The sequence below is a fragment of the Netta rufina genome (genome assembly GCF_964035555.1).
Source record: "Netta rufina genome assembly, chromosome: 2".
Classification (NCBI taxonomy): Eukaryota; Metazoa; Chordata; class Aves; order Anseriformes; family Anatidae; genus Netta; species Netta rufina.
The window spans coordinates 51,842,825-51,863,441 of NC_140124.1; the positions used below are offsets into that span (position 1 = coordinate 51,842,825).

The following is a 20,617-nucleotide window of genomic DNA, read 5'->3' on the forward strand; positions in this document are numbered from 1 at the left end:
CTTAAACATACTCACCCCAAGAGCCCTGATGTCATTTAACATTTCCACAGGATTATATAACAATTGGAATATATAATGTGTAGGTGCTTTGCAAAGATGGCTAATAACTGCACCTGTTGGTAGAAGTGGTACGTGTACCACAGTGAACAAGTTCTTGGTTTCTTCACTATTCTAGAGTGGTTTTGGGGACGTGGTTGTCTGGTAAACAGTTTTGGGGGCTTTTCTTTTCTCATGCTTGTGTTCGCGTAACACTTTTATAACTGGCACATTATTTATTTGGTCTATTCCTCTCCTCCCTGCTCCCCATAAAAGACCCAAGTGAAGCACCACGTCTGTTATAAGACAATCCCTTTCTCAAGGGACTTCCTCCTCGGTCTCTTCTGATGAGCAGCCTTCCACTATCATGTGATGGCTGCTTAGCTGCTGGTTCACCTGCCTGACTAGTTCTCCTGTGCCACAGCTGGTGTTGCCTTGAGGTTGCCTCCTTAGGTGTAGGGAAATGCTCCGTTTGAGTCAGTTGTTAAGCTAGTGCTCTTAAAACATGGTTCCTAGATAAAGAGGAATTCGTGCTGTGCTGCCAGCCATGCCTCGTAATCGTGTCATGAGGCAGTGTCCAAGATGGAAGGCTTCGTAGTCTCTGAGGAAAGGTAGATGTCTAAGCTAAGACAGTAATTGTCCATATACTGAAGTGGGCTGCTTTACACTTTTCAAACTATTTCAAATACCTGAATATTTCAACTCAGTCTTTCTGGTACTTGGCCTAAGCACCAGATGAGGTGAAACACTGTAGTTATCCATATATTGTTCCAAATATGTAACTTTAATAGATAAATTGCCTTGTGTGCATCTCCTGTGGTCATTTCCAGCTTAAATTATTCTATAATATTTTCAAAATTAAATGTGAACCTCTGCACAGCACAAATTAAACTCTTCTCTGTGTATTATTAAATATGCATTTGGAATATGTGTTCAAAGCTGTTCTTCTGTGTTGCCTTCATAGATCCCTTTCAACACTGGGGTTGGTTATATCATCACTTGCTGATCAAGCAGCAGGGAAAGGGAAGAATAAGTTTGTGCCTTACAGAGACTCTGTACTCACTTGGCTTCTCAAGGTAATTAATATTTTCTGTTCACCGTGTTCACAAGCTGTCAGCTTAATAGGTTCTAGCATACATCTGTGTACTTACGGGCTTCTCTTTTATTTTAAAGAAATGTGCTAAGGTGGTCATAACTACAAATTATTCCAAGTAATTTGTGCAGATAAGCATATACTTTGTTAATTGTATGTAAATTCCTGACATATTTTCAGTTATATTGGAATTTAGACTGGTGAAGGTGGTTGGAAATATTTATGGATCACGTTGGTTAATTTCCATCCAGACTATGTATCAGTGTCTAAATAGTCTAAGACATTGTATAATCTCAGAACAGTTCTTAATTCTCAGTTTTCTGTGGATGTACTCTACAGGACAATTTGGGAGGAAACAGCCAAACTGCCATGATAGCCACAATTAGTCCAGCAGCAGACAATTATGAAGAAACTCTCTCTACTCTGAGATACGCAGACAGAGCCAAAAGGATAGTTAATCATGCTGTGGTGAATGAAGATCCAAATGCTAGGGTCATCAGAGAATTACGAGAAGAAGTTGAAAAATTGAAAGAGCAGCTCTCGCAGGCCGAGGTAACATAATTCATGTTACAGTGTTAATTGAATTATCTGAGGAAATGTCAAACTTCATCCGGAAGACTTGGTTTATATTTAAGTCTTATAAAATGAGGAAAGAAATGGCCTTTGCTTGTGATTTTTTTTGTTTGTTTGCTTTTTTTAAATAATTAACCTTGTTTCCTGAAATAGATCCAACATAATGTTTGCTTATTTTTAATAACTTTTAAATGAGGACTACGTTGTACAGGTGGTAATTCATGTCAGAATGGACTGTCCTTGAAGAACTTCATATCAAGCAGTAGATGATGCAGCACAGATAAGAGTGACAGTACAACTTCATTGTGTAGACTTCCTAGCAGAATTATTATTTTTTTAATTGGTGGACTAGATGCTTTTCTGACATCAAATGGAAAAGTGTGAAAAGCTGTAAATCTGGTATTGGACCACAAAATGTGTGACATTTCGCTCTTTGACATTCGTGAAAATCAAGAAGTGTTAAAACTGCAACACCAGAACCATCAGTAGTCTAGTAACTGGAGAGTTAACAGTGTGAGATTGCTGCATATCCTAGATAAATGTTTCTAATCGGAGTAAAAAGTATCAGGGTAGAAGTACTTTTGGTGATATCTGGGGAAATTAGGCACTGCACTGTAGGAAAATTTATTGATATTTTCAGGCAAAACATAGTAATTGTGGGAAAAAGAACATGAAAGCATGTCTGAAGTTAAATTTTTGTGGTGTTTAAAATTTACATTCATTTAAGGAATACTGTTGCTTATAGGAACAGATCCTTACAAACTGGAATTGGAAAATCTCCCTTGGGAGAAAGGAGCCATGCACTTGTTTCCTAAATAAAAGTCTATTCTAATTCCATATTTTAAACCGGAAAATATTCTTATAGTCTGTTCTTAGCTTTGTTGATAGACTGTGGCTGAATATAATCCATAGGATGGCAGGGAGCACTCCAAATTTTACTAACACTTTTAAAAGCTTTTTCTCTTCTTCCATCTCTCTGTTGAAAACAATTGTATAAACCTCTCTGCCCGCCTGTTGAGTTGTTATATGGTGCTGAATGTTTTCAAGCCCCTTGCTTTTGTTTCCTATTGTGAAACAAGAAGCCTGTGTTAGCTCCAGAGTATGCCTCCCTTAAGATGTAATCCACAGTGTCAGTCCTGAAAGCTTTAATGAAGCTCTAGGAAAAGTTACAAAAGGAAGATAGAATGGAAAGCTAAACATCAAGAGGAATTTGTGTTTGAAACTGCTACTGGAAGAAAGACATTAGCATTGAGCTTTGGATGATTAAGAGTTATTAAATACTCAGATTTTTTTATACGTACACTGAAGCTTGGCCAGCCCTGCAGATTTTATTGGTCTGCATAGTTGCATTAGCCTCTGAGGCACTAGGTAAATCTTCATCTGTTTCAGATCTGAACCCATTATATGTCGATTCTGTCCTCTTCCTTTGCAAATGACCTGTTTCTTCAACTTCTTACATGAAGAACCTGGTTGAAACCTGTCATGTACCTGCAGCATTTCATATTCTGTTTGTTAAGTTTCCCTGTTGCGATATGAAGTGTACCTTAAAGTTTTGCCAATTTCTATATTTTAGGCCATGAAGGCACCAGAACTGAAGGAAAAATTAGAAGAATCTGAAAAACTAATAAAAGAACTAACGGTAACCTGGGAAGAAAAGTTAAGGAAAACAGAAGAAATTGCACAGGTACTTCAGAAATTCTGAGGAGAAAAGGCCAGAGTACAAGTCAGCTGAATGTCATGAGCTTTGGTTGGCTATGCTGTTTTTACCACCAGTTATTTTGCATTTCTCTGTATTTTTCCTTTGCCTAGGCTCTCTGTTTCCTTTAACAGTCTAAATTTCTATATAATAAGTGTAGTTATGTCATGGTATAACTGATAAAAGCTAATATTTCATTTTAAAATATAACATCAAAATATACTTGGGCTGTTCTTTTATTTATAAAACCACAGTGGGATCTTTAGTAATTTTCCTTGGAGTGACTAAGAAAATCAAGAATTGCAAAAGGATCAGAATTTTGGGCAGTACTTGTGTTCACATTTGCTATTGCTTTTTGTGGCTTCTTAACCAGAGAAAGAAAATGAATTTGCTTGTTATTATCATATTTGAAATAAGACTTAAGTATTCCAATCTATTCTCCATAATTTCCACTATCTATAGTTTGGAGAAGGAGTATTGTTGGCCACCTTTCCTAGTCTTAATGTAGCAGATGCATGCTTTGGCACAATCCTTGTTAAACAAATAAACAGGCACAAAAAAAAAAAAAGCAACCTAACTGGCCAAACCAAAACCAAGCAAACAAAAGAACAAAACTGTACAAGAGCAAAAGACATGCATGACCAAGTAGATGGTTTAGCTGAATTAATAACAACACCAGAAAAGGTTGAACCTAAAGGTTTCCTTTTGGAAAGGCATGCTCTTTCCAAAATTATTTGTGACTGATTACCTTTGTAGTTGTTGCAACTGAGATTAGTTTTTAGCTAACACAGAGGTTCAAGGCCACATTGTGTTATGTATGAATACCTCTGATAAAATCATTAAGGCGGATGTTTGAGGATTAGGTCTAACCATTTTCATTGGTTTATAAAAATAAATTCCATTAAAAATAAATGTAACCATTGTCCTAAGTTCTATTTTTCTGTTGTAGCAATATGAAGAATGAATGTTAATCTTCAGTTTTAGTTGCTCTGCTTTTACTTACTTGATGTACTTGTCTCCACATATTGCAGCAGGCAAAGTTAACCTATTTTTGTGCTTGCAGGAGAGGCAAAGACAGCTAGAGAGCATGGGTATTTCCCTAGAGTCTTCAGGTATCAAGGTCGGAGATGACAAGTGTTATCTGGTGAACCTGAATGCGGACCCTGCGCTCAATGAGCTTTTGGTTTACTACTTAAAGGTAAGAATGAAAACAGAATGTATATATAGAGTGAAAGGGCACTTGTTTGTTGTTTTGAATTTCTGGTTCAATTTGTCACTGTGTATTTAGATTGTTAAGATTAGTTGCAGTAAAATAGGATAGGACTCCTGCTGTTCAGGCTTACGTTTTCCCTTGCAGTTCAGCTTTACCTAATTGATCTCCTGCTTGCCAACAGTGGAAGAAGTTTCAGTATGTACCAGCATTGAGATAAATTCTAGCTTTTCCAGGCAGAATTGCTTTTTGGACTAAAGAGCATTGCTTCTTAAAGTAAGAGCATGACGTATAATGCTTCTTTTTATTAATGAGTTGAGGATTTCCTTAAATATTCAATGAGTCAAGTGTGAAAGGAAGGCGTTTATTAGTAATCAGTAGGAATAAACATAGGCTTCAATGACAGAAAAAGATTTAAAAAAAAAAGAGGGAGAAAAAGCTCTGTCAAAAATGAACAGAAACGTGTTTTCCTACTGCCACTGTCTTCCATATTATTCAATTTACCATAGTCTTCATTTCAGAGTGAAATAGTTCCAAATGCATGCTTAATCATGCTTAATCAGACAGACTGAGTAGGAAGTATATTGGAAGGGTGAGTTCTTTGTCAACAAGATAGAAAAAACTTACCTGTGTATTTTGCGGTTACTTTTCTGCTTTAGTGGTTGAGATAATGCTTCCATATCTGAACAACAGTAAATAAAGTACAACTTTTATAACAACATCAAAGCAAAGTGTTTCAGTGGGATTTACAGTATGGCTTGAAATTATGTGGAGATCAGTATGCTTAGTTGAGTTGCTATATAGCTGTGTTCTGAAAAGCAGCCACCTCCATGAACCTTGTTTTACTATCCATGTTATCCTTTGTCCCGTATGGCTGTATGACATGGCAATCCATTTATTGCTTACATGCAAGCATTGTCTGGGAATATTTTAAAATCAGAAGTTGTGTATCAGCTGCTTTATTTTGCTTTATCTAAAACTGTAGGAAGATAAAGTGCAGAACAGGAGAACAGGTTGTGCATGACCTCAGATCTGCTCAGTGCAGTCTCAGTGCTTCAGCTAATATTGTCTCAGTTATATAAACAGCAGTAGTTTGCTCGTCTCTTAGTAACAACTTATTTTCTAGGATCACACAAGAGTTGGTGCAGATACCTCTCAGGATATACAGCTCTTTGGTATAGGAATCCTACCAGAACACTGTGAGATTGATATTGCTTTAGATGGAGAAGTTACACTCACACCAAAAGAAAATGCAAGGTAAGGAAGATCAGCAGCGCTTATACCAGCAAACATTTGCTTTTCGTTACCAGAAGATAACTTGCATGTGTTTTTATTTAGCAGAGTCTGAAATATCTTACTTTTTGATCAGTGAGTAGCTGCAATATAAGAGACTTAGATATTTAGATGGTGAAATTCAGAGGTGGAACTGAGATTTCCCCACAGGTGTACACTCACACACACCACTGCATCGTAACGGGCTATCAGTGGTTTGGCTTCGAATAAACCACCACAAGAAGATACTCATTAGGAATGAGGGACCATTGCTTGGCTATGTCTTGGTTGGTAACAAGATGGCTGAGCTGCTGCTGGCTATCCCAACCCTGTGATGGTTGGTTCTTGATGTGGGATGATAAACTTCGCCTCTGAGTGGTTCCTGTTATAAAGCTCAGTGTTTTGTGAGAAAATAGGTGTTTTAAAGATCCAAAGACTACAATTACTGATGTGTGAAGATACATTTCTCCTTTGCTTTCTGCTTCCTTGGTTTAATAACCCCTTGTTTTGGGGAGCATTGTGGGTTCTTGGATGGAATTCCAAATGTCTTCATCACTTCATGTCCGTTGACATGTGATAAGCAGTACCATTGTCCTAACTAATGGTCTTTACTGCTTTTCTGCAATCTGAATATCTAAATGTCTAGATGTTATAAGAATGAGGAAAGCTTGAGACATCTTTAAAAAAAAATCCACAATCTGTTTCATTCTGACTTGTGTGAAATACCTTTTAACATTTGCATTCTTGTTCTGCAGCCTACAGTACAAAATTTCAAACAGATGGGATTCAAACTTGTGATAGAGTTACCGCACTGGAAATCAGTCATTTTGACTGGCAAGAACAAAGGCACATGTCAGTGGAAAAAACATAGAATACATTTTGTTTTACTTGTGCCCGACCTGCAGTGCTTAAGTCAATGTTCCTAAAATATTTCTCAAAAGAAAATTAGTTACAAGCATTTCTTTGCAAAAAGGCTTTTTAAATCAAATGCTTAAATGTTTGTGTTGACTTATTTGAGACAGCTGAATTCAGAACACTGCATCTGACAAGGCATTTTTGTTTTACCTAATTTTTTTCCCTTTCAAATAAACTGTCCTGCTTTGTGACTCACATGCTTCATTTTTTCAATTTTGGGATTTGAATACAAAGAAACATAAAAGCAAATGTAGCAATACACCAGATGGTCACAAAAAATGTAAGTTTGTTAATAATACAGACTCTGTTTGTTGAGACAATGAAACTTGGACCTAAGGTTTTTTATGCTTGAATGCCTTGTATGCTAACAGTGTATTTTACAATTGTGTTGATTAACCTATATCTTGGTGAGCCTTATCAATAGGATTTGTATGCAACCAGTTTTACAGACTATTTATAAGAAACAGGCAGTGACCCACTTTGAGAAACAGACATTAAAAAAAAAATACAACTAAATTCAACTTTGTCTGTGTGCCTGCTGATGAGCTGCAACAGCCAGAGCTGGAGGGGAAAAGAGGTTTGGTGTTTAGTTCTCATAGTAGAAATCAGACCAGTAATTTTCCCGTTGATACTTTAATGAGAACCTAGCTGATTTGTGCATTATGTGATACAAATCACTGTCTGTAGATGTGAGAAACAGTACATCTTATAGGTACTTTCCAAACTTTTAGTCTTAGGATTTCACTGAAGTCGAATTTTCTTTTTTTTTTCAGATCCTGTGTAAATGGTGCACTGGTATGTTCTGTCACTCAGCTATGGCATGGAGATAGAATATTATGGGGAAACAACCACTTCTTTAGGTAATGGTTTATCTTTATTCTCTAACATTATTACATTCAGCCTATTTTTCCTTCCACTGTTCTGCATAAACTTTTTAGAAACTAATTTTTTATTTTTACGCAGAATCAATTTACCAAAGAGGAAACGACGGGATTGGCTGAAAGACTTTGAGAAAGAAGCTTTGTTAGGAGAACATGATCTGGATGCAGCCAGTGAAGCTTCTTCAGAACCAGACTACAATTATGAGTTTGCTCAAATGGAAGTTATTATGAAGACACTGAATAGTAATGGTAAGGGAATTGACAGCTAAGTCCAAAGGTTCTTTTGGGTTGTTTAACAAATTCAGCATGGAACTTAATTTCTAGATTAAAAGCAGGTGGTACACTTACTAGAGGGGCTTTTGGAGCATTTTCAGCAAAAGATGTTTTACAGAAAAAATGTTAAATATATCCACTCACTCACTCCCTCCCTCAGGTGTGTCAGGATGGTCTTTGGTATTGTCATCCCGTATGAAAATTCTGGTCCCTGTATTAAGGCCTTAATATAGGTATAAATATATATATGTGTGTGCATGTATGGAGGTGTGTGTGTATATGCACACATATTAAAATATAAAAAATTAAATGCCAAATGAACGGTCAATGAGGTAAGAAGAAATTTCACCAAGACAATAAGTAGTTGGTTTGTGACCTGACATGCAGTTTTGTCAGTATGTGTGCTGATCTTTATAGTGCAGCTGAATTGCAATCATGTGGCAGTCAAATCATCAAATCATCACCTAAGTCCTTCTGACCTCTAGCTTTAACAGGTTACCGCAGACAGAAAGGTGCTCCAGATACGTGTTTTATCCTTTCTTTTCTATTGAATATTACTGACACTATTTTTACTGTATTAAAAAAAAAAAACAACAGCACTGAAATCATAATAAATCTGTAGTCAAAATGTCAGCTAGTATAATTTTTAACTCTGAGGTTGTTTTTAATCTTAGTTTGTTAAAACCTACTTCAGTGCCTTTTTTGGACAGTTATAGTAGATAAAATGTGATAAATATGAAATAACGGTATGATACATGGCATATATAAAATTTGCTATATAAAACAGCATTATATTTTCATGGTTTCCAGAAGGCACGTCATAATTCAAGTTTTACAATATGGGAAGAAGAAATGATGAAAAACTTAGTGGGCTACTGAGTGCTTTGTACAAGTTTTCAAACTATACAAAATTTGAGAGGCAAATGCCTTGGTTTTTGGTCTCTAACCAAAAAGATACAGTAGACATTGTTTCATTTTCTTCTGTTCTCCTTTCTTTGTGACTCCTTTCTTTTGTACAATACCCACATTTTTCTTGGTCTCCTCTTAATCTTTATCTTTCTCTCTTTTGAGAACAATGTGATCATTTTGTATACTCGATTCTCTAGCAATAGTTTGCAGTTCTTTATGTTCTGATTTTGATTGAATTGAATTACTTGTGTGAGTGAGTTGCAGAGTCAGGCTCTTCAAGTTAATATGAAATTGCTGTTGGATAACAGAGCCATTCAAGTGAATATGAAATTACTGTTTGATAACAGAATTATTCTCATTATGGTTCACTCATACCAGGAGACGAATTTCAGATGAATCTACCATCCTGGTGGTCTTCAGTGTTGTCATCCCTCGTGAAGATTCTCTTGCCTGTCTTAAGGCCTCAAACCATCCCGTATCTGTGCCAAAACTGGGACAAAGGTTTTGAACTCGATTGGCTCATGCATGATACTGCTGGAGAAATTTGGAAGCATTCATTGGTGCTTGATCTGCTTGTTACTAACTGGGGATTGAATAAACTACTGCAGTCAGCAGTCAGCTAGTGCCCTTTGAATAGAGGGTCACTTTTTTGATTTGGATGTATTATAGTCTAGCTGCTAGATTCTTCACAGTTTTTCAAACATCTTTGCATTTCAGTTCAGTAGGATATTCTGACTGTGGTCCAGGCCTGTCTTAGTCTTAGTTGGGTTGTTTTCCGTGCCTGCTGAAGGGCAGCGCAGACTTTCCTTTCCCATTCGAGCCCTTTCCTCCCTAAAGCACAGCAGATGTTAGCAGTCACACATCGCGCAGTTTCAAAGGCATTGTAACCCAGTTATACTGCTTCTTGCCTCTTCTCCTCCCTCCCTCCCTCCCACATAGGCATTGCTTAACTAAGTTGGAGTAGTAAGTGATAATAAAACCCTGACAAAACAAGCAGCCACGAGTATCACTGGATGATCTTTTTTGATTTGGGTTCCAAGCTAGATAGCAATTACAGGTTCTGTTCTTGATGCTGTATCTAAATTACAGGTTTTCTGGCAGGCTTCCATTTTCTTGGGTAAGAAGTACAGCAGATTTGTTAAAATACCATTTATTTATTCTCCCTTAAAATGAAAAAAAAAACGGGAAAGGTAGAATAAATAACTAAATAACTGATACCTCTTAATTCTGCCATTCAGATTCTCTGAAAATAGCCTAGGGGTGAGGGACTGAAGCAGATGGACTGAAGCCTGTTAATTCTATCGTTTTATTCTCTGATAAGCTTTGTTTGTTTTAAATTTGGTATATAATTACATATAGGTATATACGTGGGTTTGTGTGTTTTTTTTTTCTTTCACAGCAGTGGTTTGATATAGCTTGAAGCAAGACTTTTTTCTTTTTTTAATTCCTTGATCTAGTCATCTAGTTGAGAACAGTAACTCTCTTTAGATGAGCAGCCTGGTTTCTCCAGAGTGCAAACATTAGATTTCAAAGCATGTAATCAGTTACAACAGTGTCACGCTTTACATCTGGCTCCAAAGAAACTCTGAGGAAAACATGGGACTTTGAAAACAGCTGTAAAGAAGACATCCCAGTTCTCCCCACCCCACATCAACACATTCACTTTCTTTGTGGGATTCTGTCAGATCAGCTTTGTACCACAAATCTGTGATGCTGGTCTAACAAGGATTTATTCTTGTATAGGGTACAGTGGTTAAGTAAAAAATGTGATTGGGTTACACAGTTTCTCATGTAAGCAAACAAACATTTATAGTTCAGGGTAGGGATTTTGATAAAATATAGCAAAGCAGGATTTTCACCTGGCTTGCTTAGGAAAAGACACTTGTATGAAATCTTAAAGGTTTTATTCAGCATTGTTATTATTGGATTAACAGATTCCTGATGTGAATTAAGTGAAGATACAGCAAGGTAATCAAGTGCTGTTCATCCTATGGAGAAAGTACATACTTTTGGCTAAGTGTTAATATTCTAACAGTTTGCAGAGAAGTAACTGCATGCGAATGGTCTTGTCAGGATCATTATACTGTTTTACAGCATGAATATGTGGAAAGTTATGACTTGGGACTTCTAACACTGAATGGAATTTACTGGGTGCTTGGCAAGCACTGGGGAGAATCTTCCCTGATCTGCCTTTGCATGAGGAATCCAAAATAGTGGACCATGGTGTTTAAATCTAGCTTTATCACCATTTGCAGTTCTTCCAAACTGTAAAACACTTGACTCTTGACTTTTTTCACGTTCTAACTAGAAGTTTTATAATTCACACCATATTTTGCTTTTTCAGTATTAAAGGCTTTTTTTGTGTGTGTGAATCTCCTTCAAAAGGTAAACTGAAGGCTCCTCTGAAGTGTAAGCTTACATTTTGCATTGCAATACAAGCATAACTCCCCTTTTCACTCCCAGTAGTACTGAATTTGGTTGAAATTAGAAATTTTAGACTAGCTTGTTGCATCTTGTGCCAATTGTTTTCCCTGGTATAACATGATCCTGGGATAGCTGTAATTCTGTAAATCCAGGTGGCTGTAAAGATCACTGTTATTAAAGAACTCTGCTCCCTGACACTGGGGCTGGTCTTGGAGCAGTTTAGGAAAGTCTTGTCTTAATGACTCAGCCTTAGATTCATTTCCTGTGTTTCCAAACACAACAGAGGGCTTTAATTTCTTCCATGCCTCTTCTCTCTCTGCTGCATAATACTCATTTCTCAACTTTTCTTATACATAGTTTAAACTGTTTTAGGGATTATACATTGAAACCTATGCACATGAAAATGACTGGCATTATGAGCCATCCTCGCTATGAGATAGGAGGAGGAGGATGGTGCAGGTCAACACAAGTAACTTGCTTTGTATTTTATGGTATTAGAACTCATTTCAGTCAATTGCTTTTGTTGCATCGTCTGTTTAAAAAATAAAAAAGAGCTAATCATATTTTTGAGAATGTCATGTACTAAAAAGTACTGTTTCTGGTTATTTTAAGACTCTTTTAGATCACTGCTTTGCTATTTGGTTGCTATTTATATTGATCAACTTTTCAATTCATGATCTGTAATTGCCATTTCAGTGGTATTTTGTGATGTGTTTTTATGAAGCCAGTGATTTCTTCCACTGACAGCTTGGGCAACAGTAGCAACTTGTAATTATTGTTGTTTTCTGCCAGAGATAAAGATGTGCTCTACATCAATATTTCAAAAAGGTTGCTGAGGGGCAAATCCACTGTAGGAACAGAATCCTGAGGATCTTGTTTGTTCTTCTGACATTTATAACATGAAGGATTTGTTTTGTAAAGTGACTTTCCTAAATATCCATGTATGTTAAAATCACAGACAGGAGGTTAGTTCAGCAAAATCAGTCTCAGTAGGTAACTACTAAGAAAGTTGGTATACATTACTGGATATAGCAATGCTACAGTTGTTCATAAAAATGCAAGGGATCTAGTTTTTGGGAGAGTGTATGTGCCTGTTATGGTGCCCAGCACACAGTGCTGTTGGTGGATCTCCTGTGGAACCTTTCATGTGAATCCTCTACTTAAGGCTGTAAAAACCCAAGTTTTGTTTCATGTAGGTAGCATTGTGGTATCAGGAAAACTTGCACAAAGTCTTAATAAGACTGGATCTGGGTAGTGAAGGCACTCATAACTAAATCACACTGAGTTATTTATTTTTATTATTTTATATTTGAGAAGAAAACCCTAGTCTGAAACAAGGCAGTGCAATTAAATGTAGGTTTATTTTCCCCCTCCTTTGTGACAGTCTGGCATCCTTAAAAGTCACAACATGATTTTATATGTATATATATGTAAAAAAAAAAATATATATATATATATATATATATACATATTTGCAAAATGAAAGAGATCACAAACAATTATTTTAAAGCTCAGGGTTTTTGTGTTTGAAAATCCTGACATGTCCTAGAGCTGCAAAGTTATTTCCTCTGTCCACCCCTCCAGCTATGGAACTTCCTCCTCTCCCTTCCCTGTCTGGCACACATAATCAGCAGTCTCTTAGGGCATGTGCTGTCACTCAAATATGTTCATCTAGATTGGTCCTTTTGCAAACCAGATTTTGGCTGTGTTTAAGCTTTCAAACATACATACATGAAGAAGAGATACGTGCTGGTAGTACGTAGAAGCAGCTTATTCCACTTAATTGCGGTCAGAGGCACAGCCTGTCATTGGACCTAAAACCAGGAGCAGACCAAGTCATTTGTGTTTAATTTGAGTGTAATTTAGTTTTAACTATTGCTGATTGACACCAGCAGTTGTTGTTTCAGGACAGAGTATCCTAATGAGTATTTGCTCTGAGTGATACTGAGACCAGAAGTGCTTTGCAGTACTAAATGCAGAAGGCCCCTCCAGAATGTGCTTTGTCTGCTTCAGTGTTGTGAAGTTCATTGGCGCAGTGCGATGCATGATCAGTTAGACAATTTGTCTCAGCTTACATCTGCAGCAATTCAACATGTCTCTTTCTCTGCCAAAATGGAGAAAGTAAATTGCTTTTTACTTCCTGAAATCATTTCCTTCTCTGGTTAACATCATCTTCTCTTCGTATTTTGCATTGTTTCCTTATTTTCTTACTGATTTGTTCCCTTTTCGATTTATTCTTTTTTTCTACTGGGATTGTGGAGCATATTATAAATTCCCAGTACTGAAGTATGCAGTAGAAGAGGGTCAGAACCATTGTTCTAGCTTAATTGCATGCCAAAATTGTTTCTCGCTTGGATTTATTTATTTAATTCAGTATTTATTTATTATTTTGGATTTTGTTTTTTGGGGGGCAACAGACATCCTGTGTTTGCAAAGATTCTGGGAGATCTCGATTGCTGTTGCCATATAAATAAAAAAGGCAACATTATCTCACATTTTCTCACATTTTTCCCCCTTGTTTTTTTTCTTAGACCCTGTACAAAACGTGGTCCAGATCTTGGAGAAACAGTACTTGGAAGAGAAGCGAAGTGCTCTTGAAGAGCAGCGGCTGATGTATGAACGTGAGTTAGAGCAGCTACGCCAGCAGCTCTCTCCAGAAAGGCAACATCAGCATAGTACTGAAAGACTGTCCTACACTGCTCAGACTGCACAGCAGAAACTAAATCTCTGGACAGAAGAGAGGTGAGAATGCTGGAGTTAAAACAAAAGAATTAATAAGAACTACAGAGGGTGAACTCTAAGGGAAATATGAGGCTTGAACAGTTTGTCAGAAAGAAATGATGTTGTCTAATTTTGTAGAATTAAATTGCAGTACAAGATTTGCCTCCACCAAGATGTTAGGATTTTATTTAGCTGGCTCTGATCTGACAAGGGGAAGCTTTTGGGATCTGCTCACATTTTTGGGATCTGCTCACAGAGGCCACCCGTGCAGTTCCCCTGCTACCAAAACTTTTCCATGTAAACCCAATGCAAGAGTATACAAGGAGAGCACAGTATTTTGCAATCTAAAATAAGAAAAAATATTTTTAAAATGGTAATTCTTAAGTTTTGTACAAGAGGATTACTTTATGTTTGAGAACAGTCAAACAGAGTATGTTTGAGCTGTTTAGGAAGAAAAAGCTTGCAGTGAGGTGAAAAGTCAGGAGCCTCTTTGGAAGGGAATAGCATTGCACCTGAACAAAGCCCTGGTGAAAGATCATGACGTGATTTGCAGGGAAAGTTTAAAAAGCAGACCAGGAAGTTGTGAGCAGAGCTTGAGCAGCAAGTTTGTGTTTGCATCTTGACAAAGAGAGAAGCTTGCACTTGGTATCACTGGAGAGAGAAAGCCATCAGTTCCCTGGAGAGAAGTTCTAGGGTCAGCTAGCAAGATCATTTTTTTTGCTGACAGGTCTTCAGTGTACAAATGAGTATTCTGTCCATGGGTTTGTTCAGTGGGAAGAATGACTACATGTACTAGTGGGCTTCTTGTGAGCATCTTTTAAATCTGTCTTCTTTTAAAACAGAAGCTCCATTGTTCACTCCACATTTTTTCTATATGCAGAGAGTTTGAATGCTCCTTCCTATTTTGATTACTTTTGCTTTATCCTCCACCAGAAATAAATTAATCCATGCACAAGACAAGTCTAACTAAATAAAGGAAGCCAAGATTGCATTGCAGCTTTCACATTCAGAATGTTAAAAATAGAACAGAACAGATCTTGGTTTAGTTATTATGTGAGCTTTTGTTTTGTAATTTCTGCCAAGTTTGGCATGGAAAAAAAAAAAAGCAATCTGTTCACACACTCAGCAATGACAACTAGAATGTTTTCCATGGCAAGCATAGGGAGAGAAGCATTGCTCTGTTTCAACTTTAATTAAAATGATTGTTTGCCCCCGTAAGAACTAAAAACAGAATCATTGTATTGTGAACTGAATGTAAAGCATTGCAGAGTCATGGTTGTGATTTGCAGGCTGCTTTAGTGGTTCAGAAGGAATGTGAAGCAAAAAACACGCCGCTCAGAATCACTGCTGCTCAGTACTGCTCTGAGCACAGCAAGGCCATCAAGAAATCACTGATGACCCATTTCAGTAGCAGAGATGAAAACTGGGCTTATGGGTTAAAGATACCTATAAAATGCCTATAAAAGATGCAACAGAAAGGAAGAAGCAGCGGTAAAAATAATAAAAAAAAAAAAAAAGGCAAAAAAAAAAAGCACCTTCTTGCCTGTCACTGAGAGCTGACAAGAATAAATTGCAACTGATTGTCTTAAAATTAACTGCATACACATACTGTGACTGTGGAATGACATAAAAATGAGAATCTGGAGAGGTATCAAGGCTAAGGGCTCTACCAGCCTTCTCTCCTCCGTAGTTGTTTGAAGCATTTTATGAGGAGCTGTGCTTTGACAAGCATTCTGGCTCTGGACCTCATGGGTGAATGCTTTATATATCTCTTAGGTATAACTTCTATGTTGTGTTTTTTTTTTTTTAGATGTTTTTTGGGGGCTTTGGAAAAAAAAAAAAAAGTTTTGAGTCTTGCTAACTAAGAAAAATCTTTAAGGAATTTCTTCTGTAAAAGTGTGTCACAAAGTTCTGAGAGGGTTTTCGCCAGCTCACTGGCCAGAGGGCAAGAAGTACAGAAAATAAGGGAAAACACAATGTGAAGAACACATGAAAGAGACAGGTCTCTGGGTTGTACAGGGTTTGATGAGTGCAGTTTTAGCTGCTGTTCTGTTGCCATTGCTAATGGAGCCGAGCTCTATCGGGTCAGCCAGTGGAAGGAATTTGATAAGCATCAGATTTAAGCACATGGCTGTATCTGTCCCATCAGCTAGAACACATTACAGGGTTTGTTGATTCTAGCTCTGTGCTGACTGCGGAAGGACGGATGATACCTGATGCAGAGTTAAAGCCCGTTGACATGAAGTAAATCCATTGAACTTTGAATGAATTTATCTGTTGGAGTGGGGGTGGGGGTGAACTGGAGCAGAGCTTTAGTTCATTTGGAGTCAGCATTCTCTGTCTGGTGCTGGGAATCCCAGAGACACTTCCTGAGTGTCAGACTGAAAGGGTCGCTAGCAGTTGTTTCAGCATTTCACGGTTGGTGGATATTTGCTTTGGCTAACACCCTGACGGAGTTTGCCATACGGGTTATATGTAGTAAAAATTAAGAAATCCAGTGTGAAAAATGTCATTTTCAGCTGTGTTTCTGGAAGGATGCTGCCACAGCTGTAGAAAAAGACAACTGCAATACGTGTAAGATAATGGGAACTACCCATAGTAATGGGTTGAGCTACCATTGCCACTCCTCAGTCCTCCTTATAGTCTTAAACCATCCCTTCCTCAAGGATCTAGCGAAGAAGAGATTGGTGTGGGAGCATCCCCAAACCAAAGCAGCCAGATGCAGGTTTCCTGACTCAAGGAAGGGACTGGCTGGAGTTGAATCCCGTGCCTCTTAAAGCACTTAGAGATCAAAGCTTGCTTCTGTTTCTCAAGCCAGGCAGCTGCCTCGCAGTGCTTGCAGGTGCAGTGTACTTTCAGCATTAAGCACTGTTCAGTGAGTAATTCCCAACTGTCTTCATTTTCTGGGTGAATCCAGAATTAGAGCTGTCTGGGGAACCCACCACTATTACAAACTTAGGCCAGGTAGGGGAGAGAGACGAAGGCACACGTTTTTGCATGTTTAAGGCACTAAAATGCAGAGCTGCCCGCTAAGGCTGCTAGTTGTTTGCTACCTTGATGCAGTGTCAGGGAAGAATCAGAGGGCACTTTGAATTACCCAGGCTGTTCCTTTGAGGTATTTTGAAAAAAGATAACCACTCAGGAAGAATTCTACTGGGGATTAAAAGGCATGTTAACAGCAATTTGTGGGTTGTACAATAAAGATGCATGAAAGATCCGAGCTTATCTGAGCAAAAGCAAATAGGCAAATTTTGCCAGTATTCACAGCAAGGCCCGTGAGTTAATTTATTGCCTGTGATGTAGTGTGTTTCATGGGAATGAGAAGTAGATGTGCACAACACGCACTAGGTTTTAGTAGGACTTTCCTAGAAAAGATGAAAATTCCTACAAGGGAGTGCTGGTCACTGGAAAATCTGAAATTCGATCAGGAGTTTTATGCAGGAGATAATGGGGCACAGTAAATGGGATTACAGGAAGGGCAGAAAGAAGGACTTGCCATTTGTTCAAACGATGACCGTGATACTTTAAAAGGCAAAATAAAGAAGAGATCCCCAGGTGAGAATGGATCACGGTATTGCAGGTGGAGGTACAGGATGTGTCGTAGCAGGTTTGCCGGGTTTGAGGTTAGAAGAGATTTGCTCAGACAGGCCTTAGAAACCTTTCTGGAACTTGTCCAGAGACTTAACTGTACAGAGTGCAGGAGCTTTACCCAGTGCTCATTCATCTATTAAGAGGTGCTTCTGCTAAATAGGACTCAATGTGTCTTTTAATATCCATGCTTGAGATGGCTTAAGTATATGCAGGGAGTTCTGGGGGTCCGTAGCACTGCAGAGCCCTGGCTGCAACGTAAAGCTGTGGCTGGCAGTGATTGCAGGTTCCAACATCACCACCCGAGGAAAAGCAGTTTTTATCAAGACGAGTCACATGTTGGGACTGGTAGTTTCTGTGGGACACGACTACAGATTAAAGGCAAAGACAGCTGCAATTATTTCATTTCTTGAAAGTTAAGAATATCCCTTGGGCTTTTAACAAATTATCACTCTAACAGCTGTCATAGTGCTGTGCCCTTTTATTTGGGCATTACTTAATTATTTGGGCATATACATAATATATTTGCTTAATATGTGATCACTGTTCTTCCCCAATAAAACTGTCCCACACTGTTTTGTGTTTGCTGACATAGTGCCATATAGTGTTTCTCCTTGCACTTGCTTCAGAAAAGTCTTTGTTAGCACCTCTATTTGCAGCTTTCCAATAATAGAAATAGGTTTCTGTGTATTTTTCATGTTACCTACTGCACCACAGGGATGAATTGTTTCGACAGAGCCTGGCTAAACTTCGAGAGCAGATAGTGAAAGCAAATACGCTGGTGAGAGAAGCAAACTTCTTAGCAGAAGAAATGAGTAAGCTAACAGATTATCAAGTAACACTACAAATCCCTGCTGAAAACCTCAGTGCCAACAAAAAGGTAATAACAAATAGAGCTGGGAAATGAAATGGTTTTATGCCTAATTCAAAGTGTGTAGATGTAATTAAGGCCATAAAAGATTATTTTTGTTGGATTATACGTAGGCAAAATACGGATGCTCTGTGATTTTAATTGTGTTGAAAGTGAATAAGATAAAAGTGGGATTGTAGCATTAAGGATGGCTCCTACTGTTCTTTCAAGTGTGTAGTAATAAGGATGTGCATGCGGTTTGTGAGCAGACATTTGTGTTCTGTTGCTGTAAAACCTAAGTAGAATGCTGCATTTTAGTTATGTGTGCAAAAATTACCGATTTCTGTTAAATATTCTTATGATTTTTCTTGAGGATTTTCGAGTTGTAGTGTTGCTGTAAATAGCACTTAAAATGATACACCTGTCATAAGAGATTTGATTGAGAGCGTTGTTAATGATCCTGTGTGAATGAAAGTTGTCTGAGAAGAATAAAGAGGTCTGGATCTTCAGAGATGTATGGGGTATGTTCTGTTTGAGGACAAAAGCGGTATGGCTGGCACACAGAAGGAAGCTGTATGCTCTTTATTTCATTCCTTTTTAAGAGCACAATTTGAGTGAGAGGTTAAACTACTTACATGCAAGCACCTTTCCTGCAGTGATTATTTTTTCCTCTGGTTTAGAGGGGCGCAATAGTGAGCGAGCCTGCTATTCAAGTGAGAAGAAAAGGAAAAGCTACTCAAGTGTGGACTATTGAGAAACTAGAGAACAAATTGATTGACATGAGAGACCTCTATCAAGAATGGAAGGAGAAAATTCCTGAGGTATTAATTTATTTTTTTATGAAGGGGATCACTGACTGAGTTTTTGTTTCCCTTTTAGTATGTTGTACAGATAAAGTGCAATGACTTAGTATGTTGAAGGATACAGCACTATGGTTAAAAAAAAATGAAACAGCTATGAACAAAATGCCCATGCAGAGTAAAACACAGCTATATCTTATCCTAAGTTGTATTCTTAGATGTAATTGTGTTGAGTTAATGACTCATGACACCAGTAAGAGCATATGTTTACCTGCCATAATACAGCTGCCATGCAGACAGGCATTAGTCTGAATTGAAACAGCAAACAGCATTAGAAAGAATGATTAAAATGTGGTTCGTATCAAAGGATGACTAGAGAGTGCTTGTGCTGCTTAGATGTACTTACGGTGCAGAACACGAGTGGCACAGAACTTATTTTAAAATGTGAAATATTCTGTAATCTCATTTGTATATCCCCCTACCTTAAGGCAGTGAATAAATCAATATTTAGTCTGCATCAGTATCTCTGTCAAAACCTGATGGCATGTCATGAGAATTTAAATAACAGGTCAGCCTTTAGAAATGAGTGTAAGACTTGTCAAAAGCTTCTTTGTTTCCTGGCAAGAGACAGATGTGAGATTTGGTGTTCCGGAAGATGTCCTCAAGTATCAAGGTAGACGTACACAAGAAGTATACCTTACTGTCTTATGGCTGACATGGAGCATCTGAATTAATTGTATCAAGAATCATTCTCAAATATGTTTGAACAACTGTTGTGCTTTTGTGCCCTTGGACAAAGCACTGCAAATCTCTAAAATTGTAACGCAGGGGAGGTCAGGCACTTCGTCAGTGCCCATTGAAGGAAACGACGATGTTGCTGCTGACTTTAGTAAGAACTGATAACACACCCTTTCAATACATTAACATGTCTTCCCGAGGCAGAATTATTCTTTCCATAGCATAGGTTGGGCATAATGCATGTGTTTTGTGTACTACATAGAAACACATAGGTCAAATACATGTTGAAGACAAAAGAGGAGAAGGGAAGGAGCTAATGTCCACTGAGGTGTGCCTATCATGCCTGGAATCCATGCGAATTCTTTGTGGCTGTGTTATGTGGTACTTGTAGAAAATGCTGCAGACGTGTTCTCAGCTCTTGAGGATTCTTGGGAACACTTGTAGGATTAAGCAGGAGTCATCCTGTACTTTCCATTTTGTCCTAGCAGCAGCCTATTCATCCTGGAGATGATTTATCCTTTCATTTAAAAAGAGTAAACAGAGCAGAAAAGTAAGGCAAAACTTCTTCAAAGCAATGTCTGTTGTACTTGCCAATGGTAAAGTCTGGTTCACCTTGACATCACAAAAAAATGTGGGCC

The 20,617-nt window shown here is 37.9% G+C and overlaps 1 protein-coding gene across 4 annotated transcripts in view; it reads left to right on the top strand.

Moving 5' to 3' along the window:
- Nucleotides 1–20,617, top strand: part of KIF13A (kinesin family member 13A) — a 115,655-nt gene that overhangs the window by 71,199 nt on the left and 23,839 nt on the right. For 2 of the 4 annotated variants that reach the window (XM_084281726.1, XM_084281728.1), the window contains exons 10-20: nt 1,001–1,112; nt 1,469–1,681; nt 3,276–3,386; nt 4,462–4,596; nt 5,735–5,865; nt 7,569–7,655; nt 7,759–7,925; nt 9,237–9,359; nt 13,814–14,024; nt 18,309–18,471; nt 19,122–19,262. In XM_084281726.1, coding sequence (XP_084137852.1) covers nt 1,001–1,112; nt 1,469–1,681; nt 3,276–3,386; nt 4,462–4,596; nt 5,735–5,865; nt 7,569–7,655; nt 7,759–7,925; nt 9,237–9,359; nt 13,814–14,024; nt 18,309–18,471; nt 19,122–19,262 — 1,594 coding nt within the window. The remainder of the gene's footprint in view (nt 1–1,000; nt 1,113–1,468; nt 1,682–3,275; nt 3,387–4,461; nt 4,597–5,734; nt 5,866–7,568; nt 7,656–7,758; nt 7,926–9,236; nt 9,360–13,813; nt 14,025–18,308; nt 18,472–19,121; nt 19,263–20,617) is intronic. The other 2 variants (XM_084281729.1, XM_084281727.1) reach the window with 1 other exon arrangement.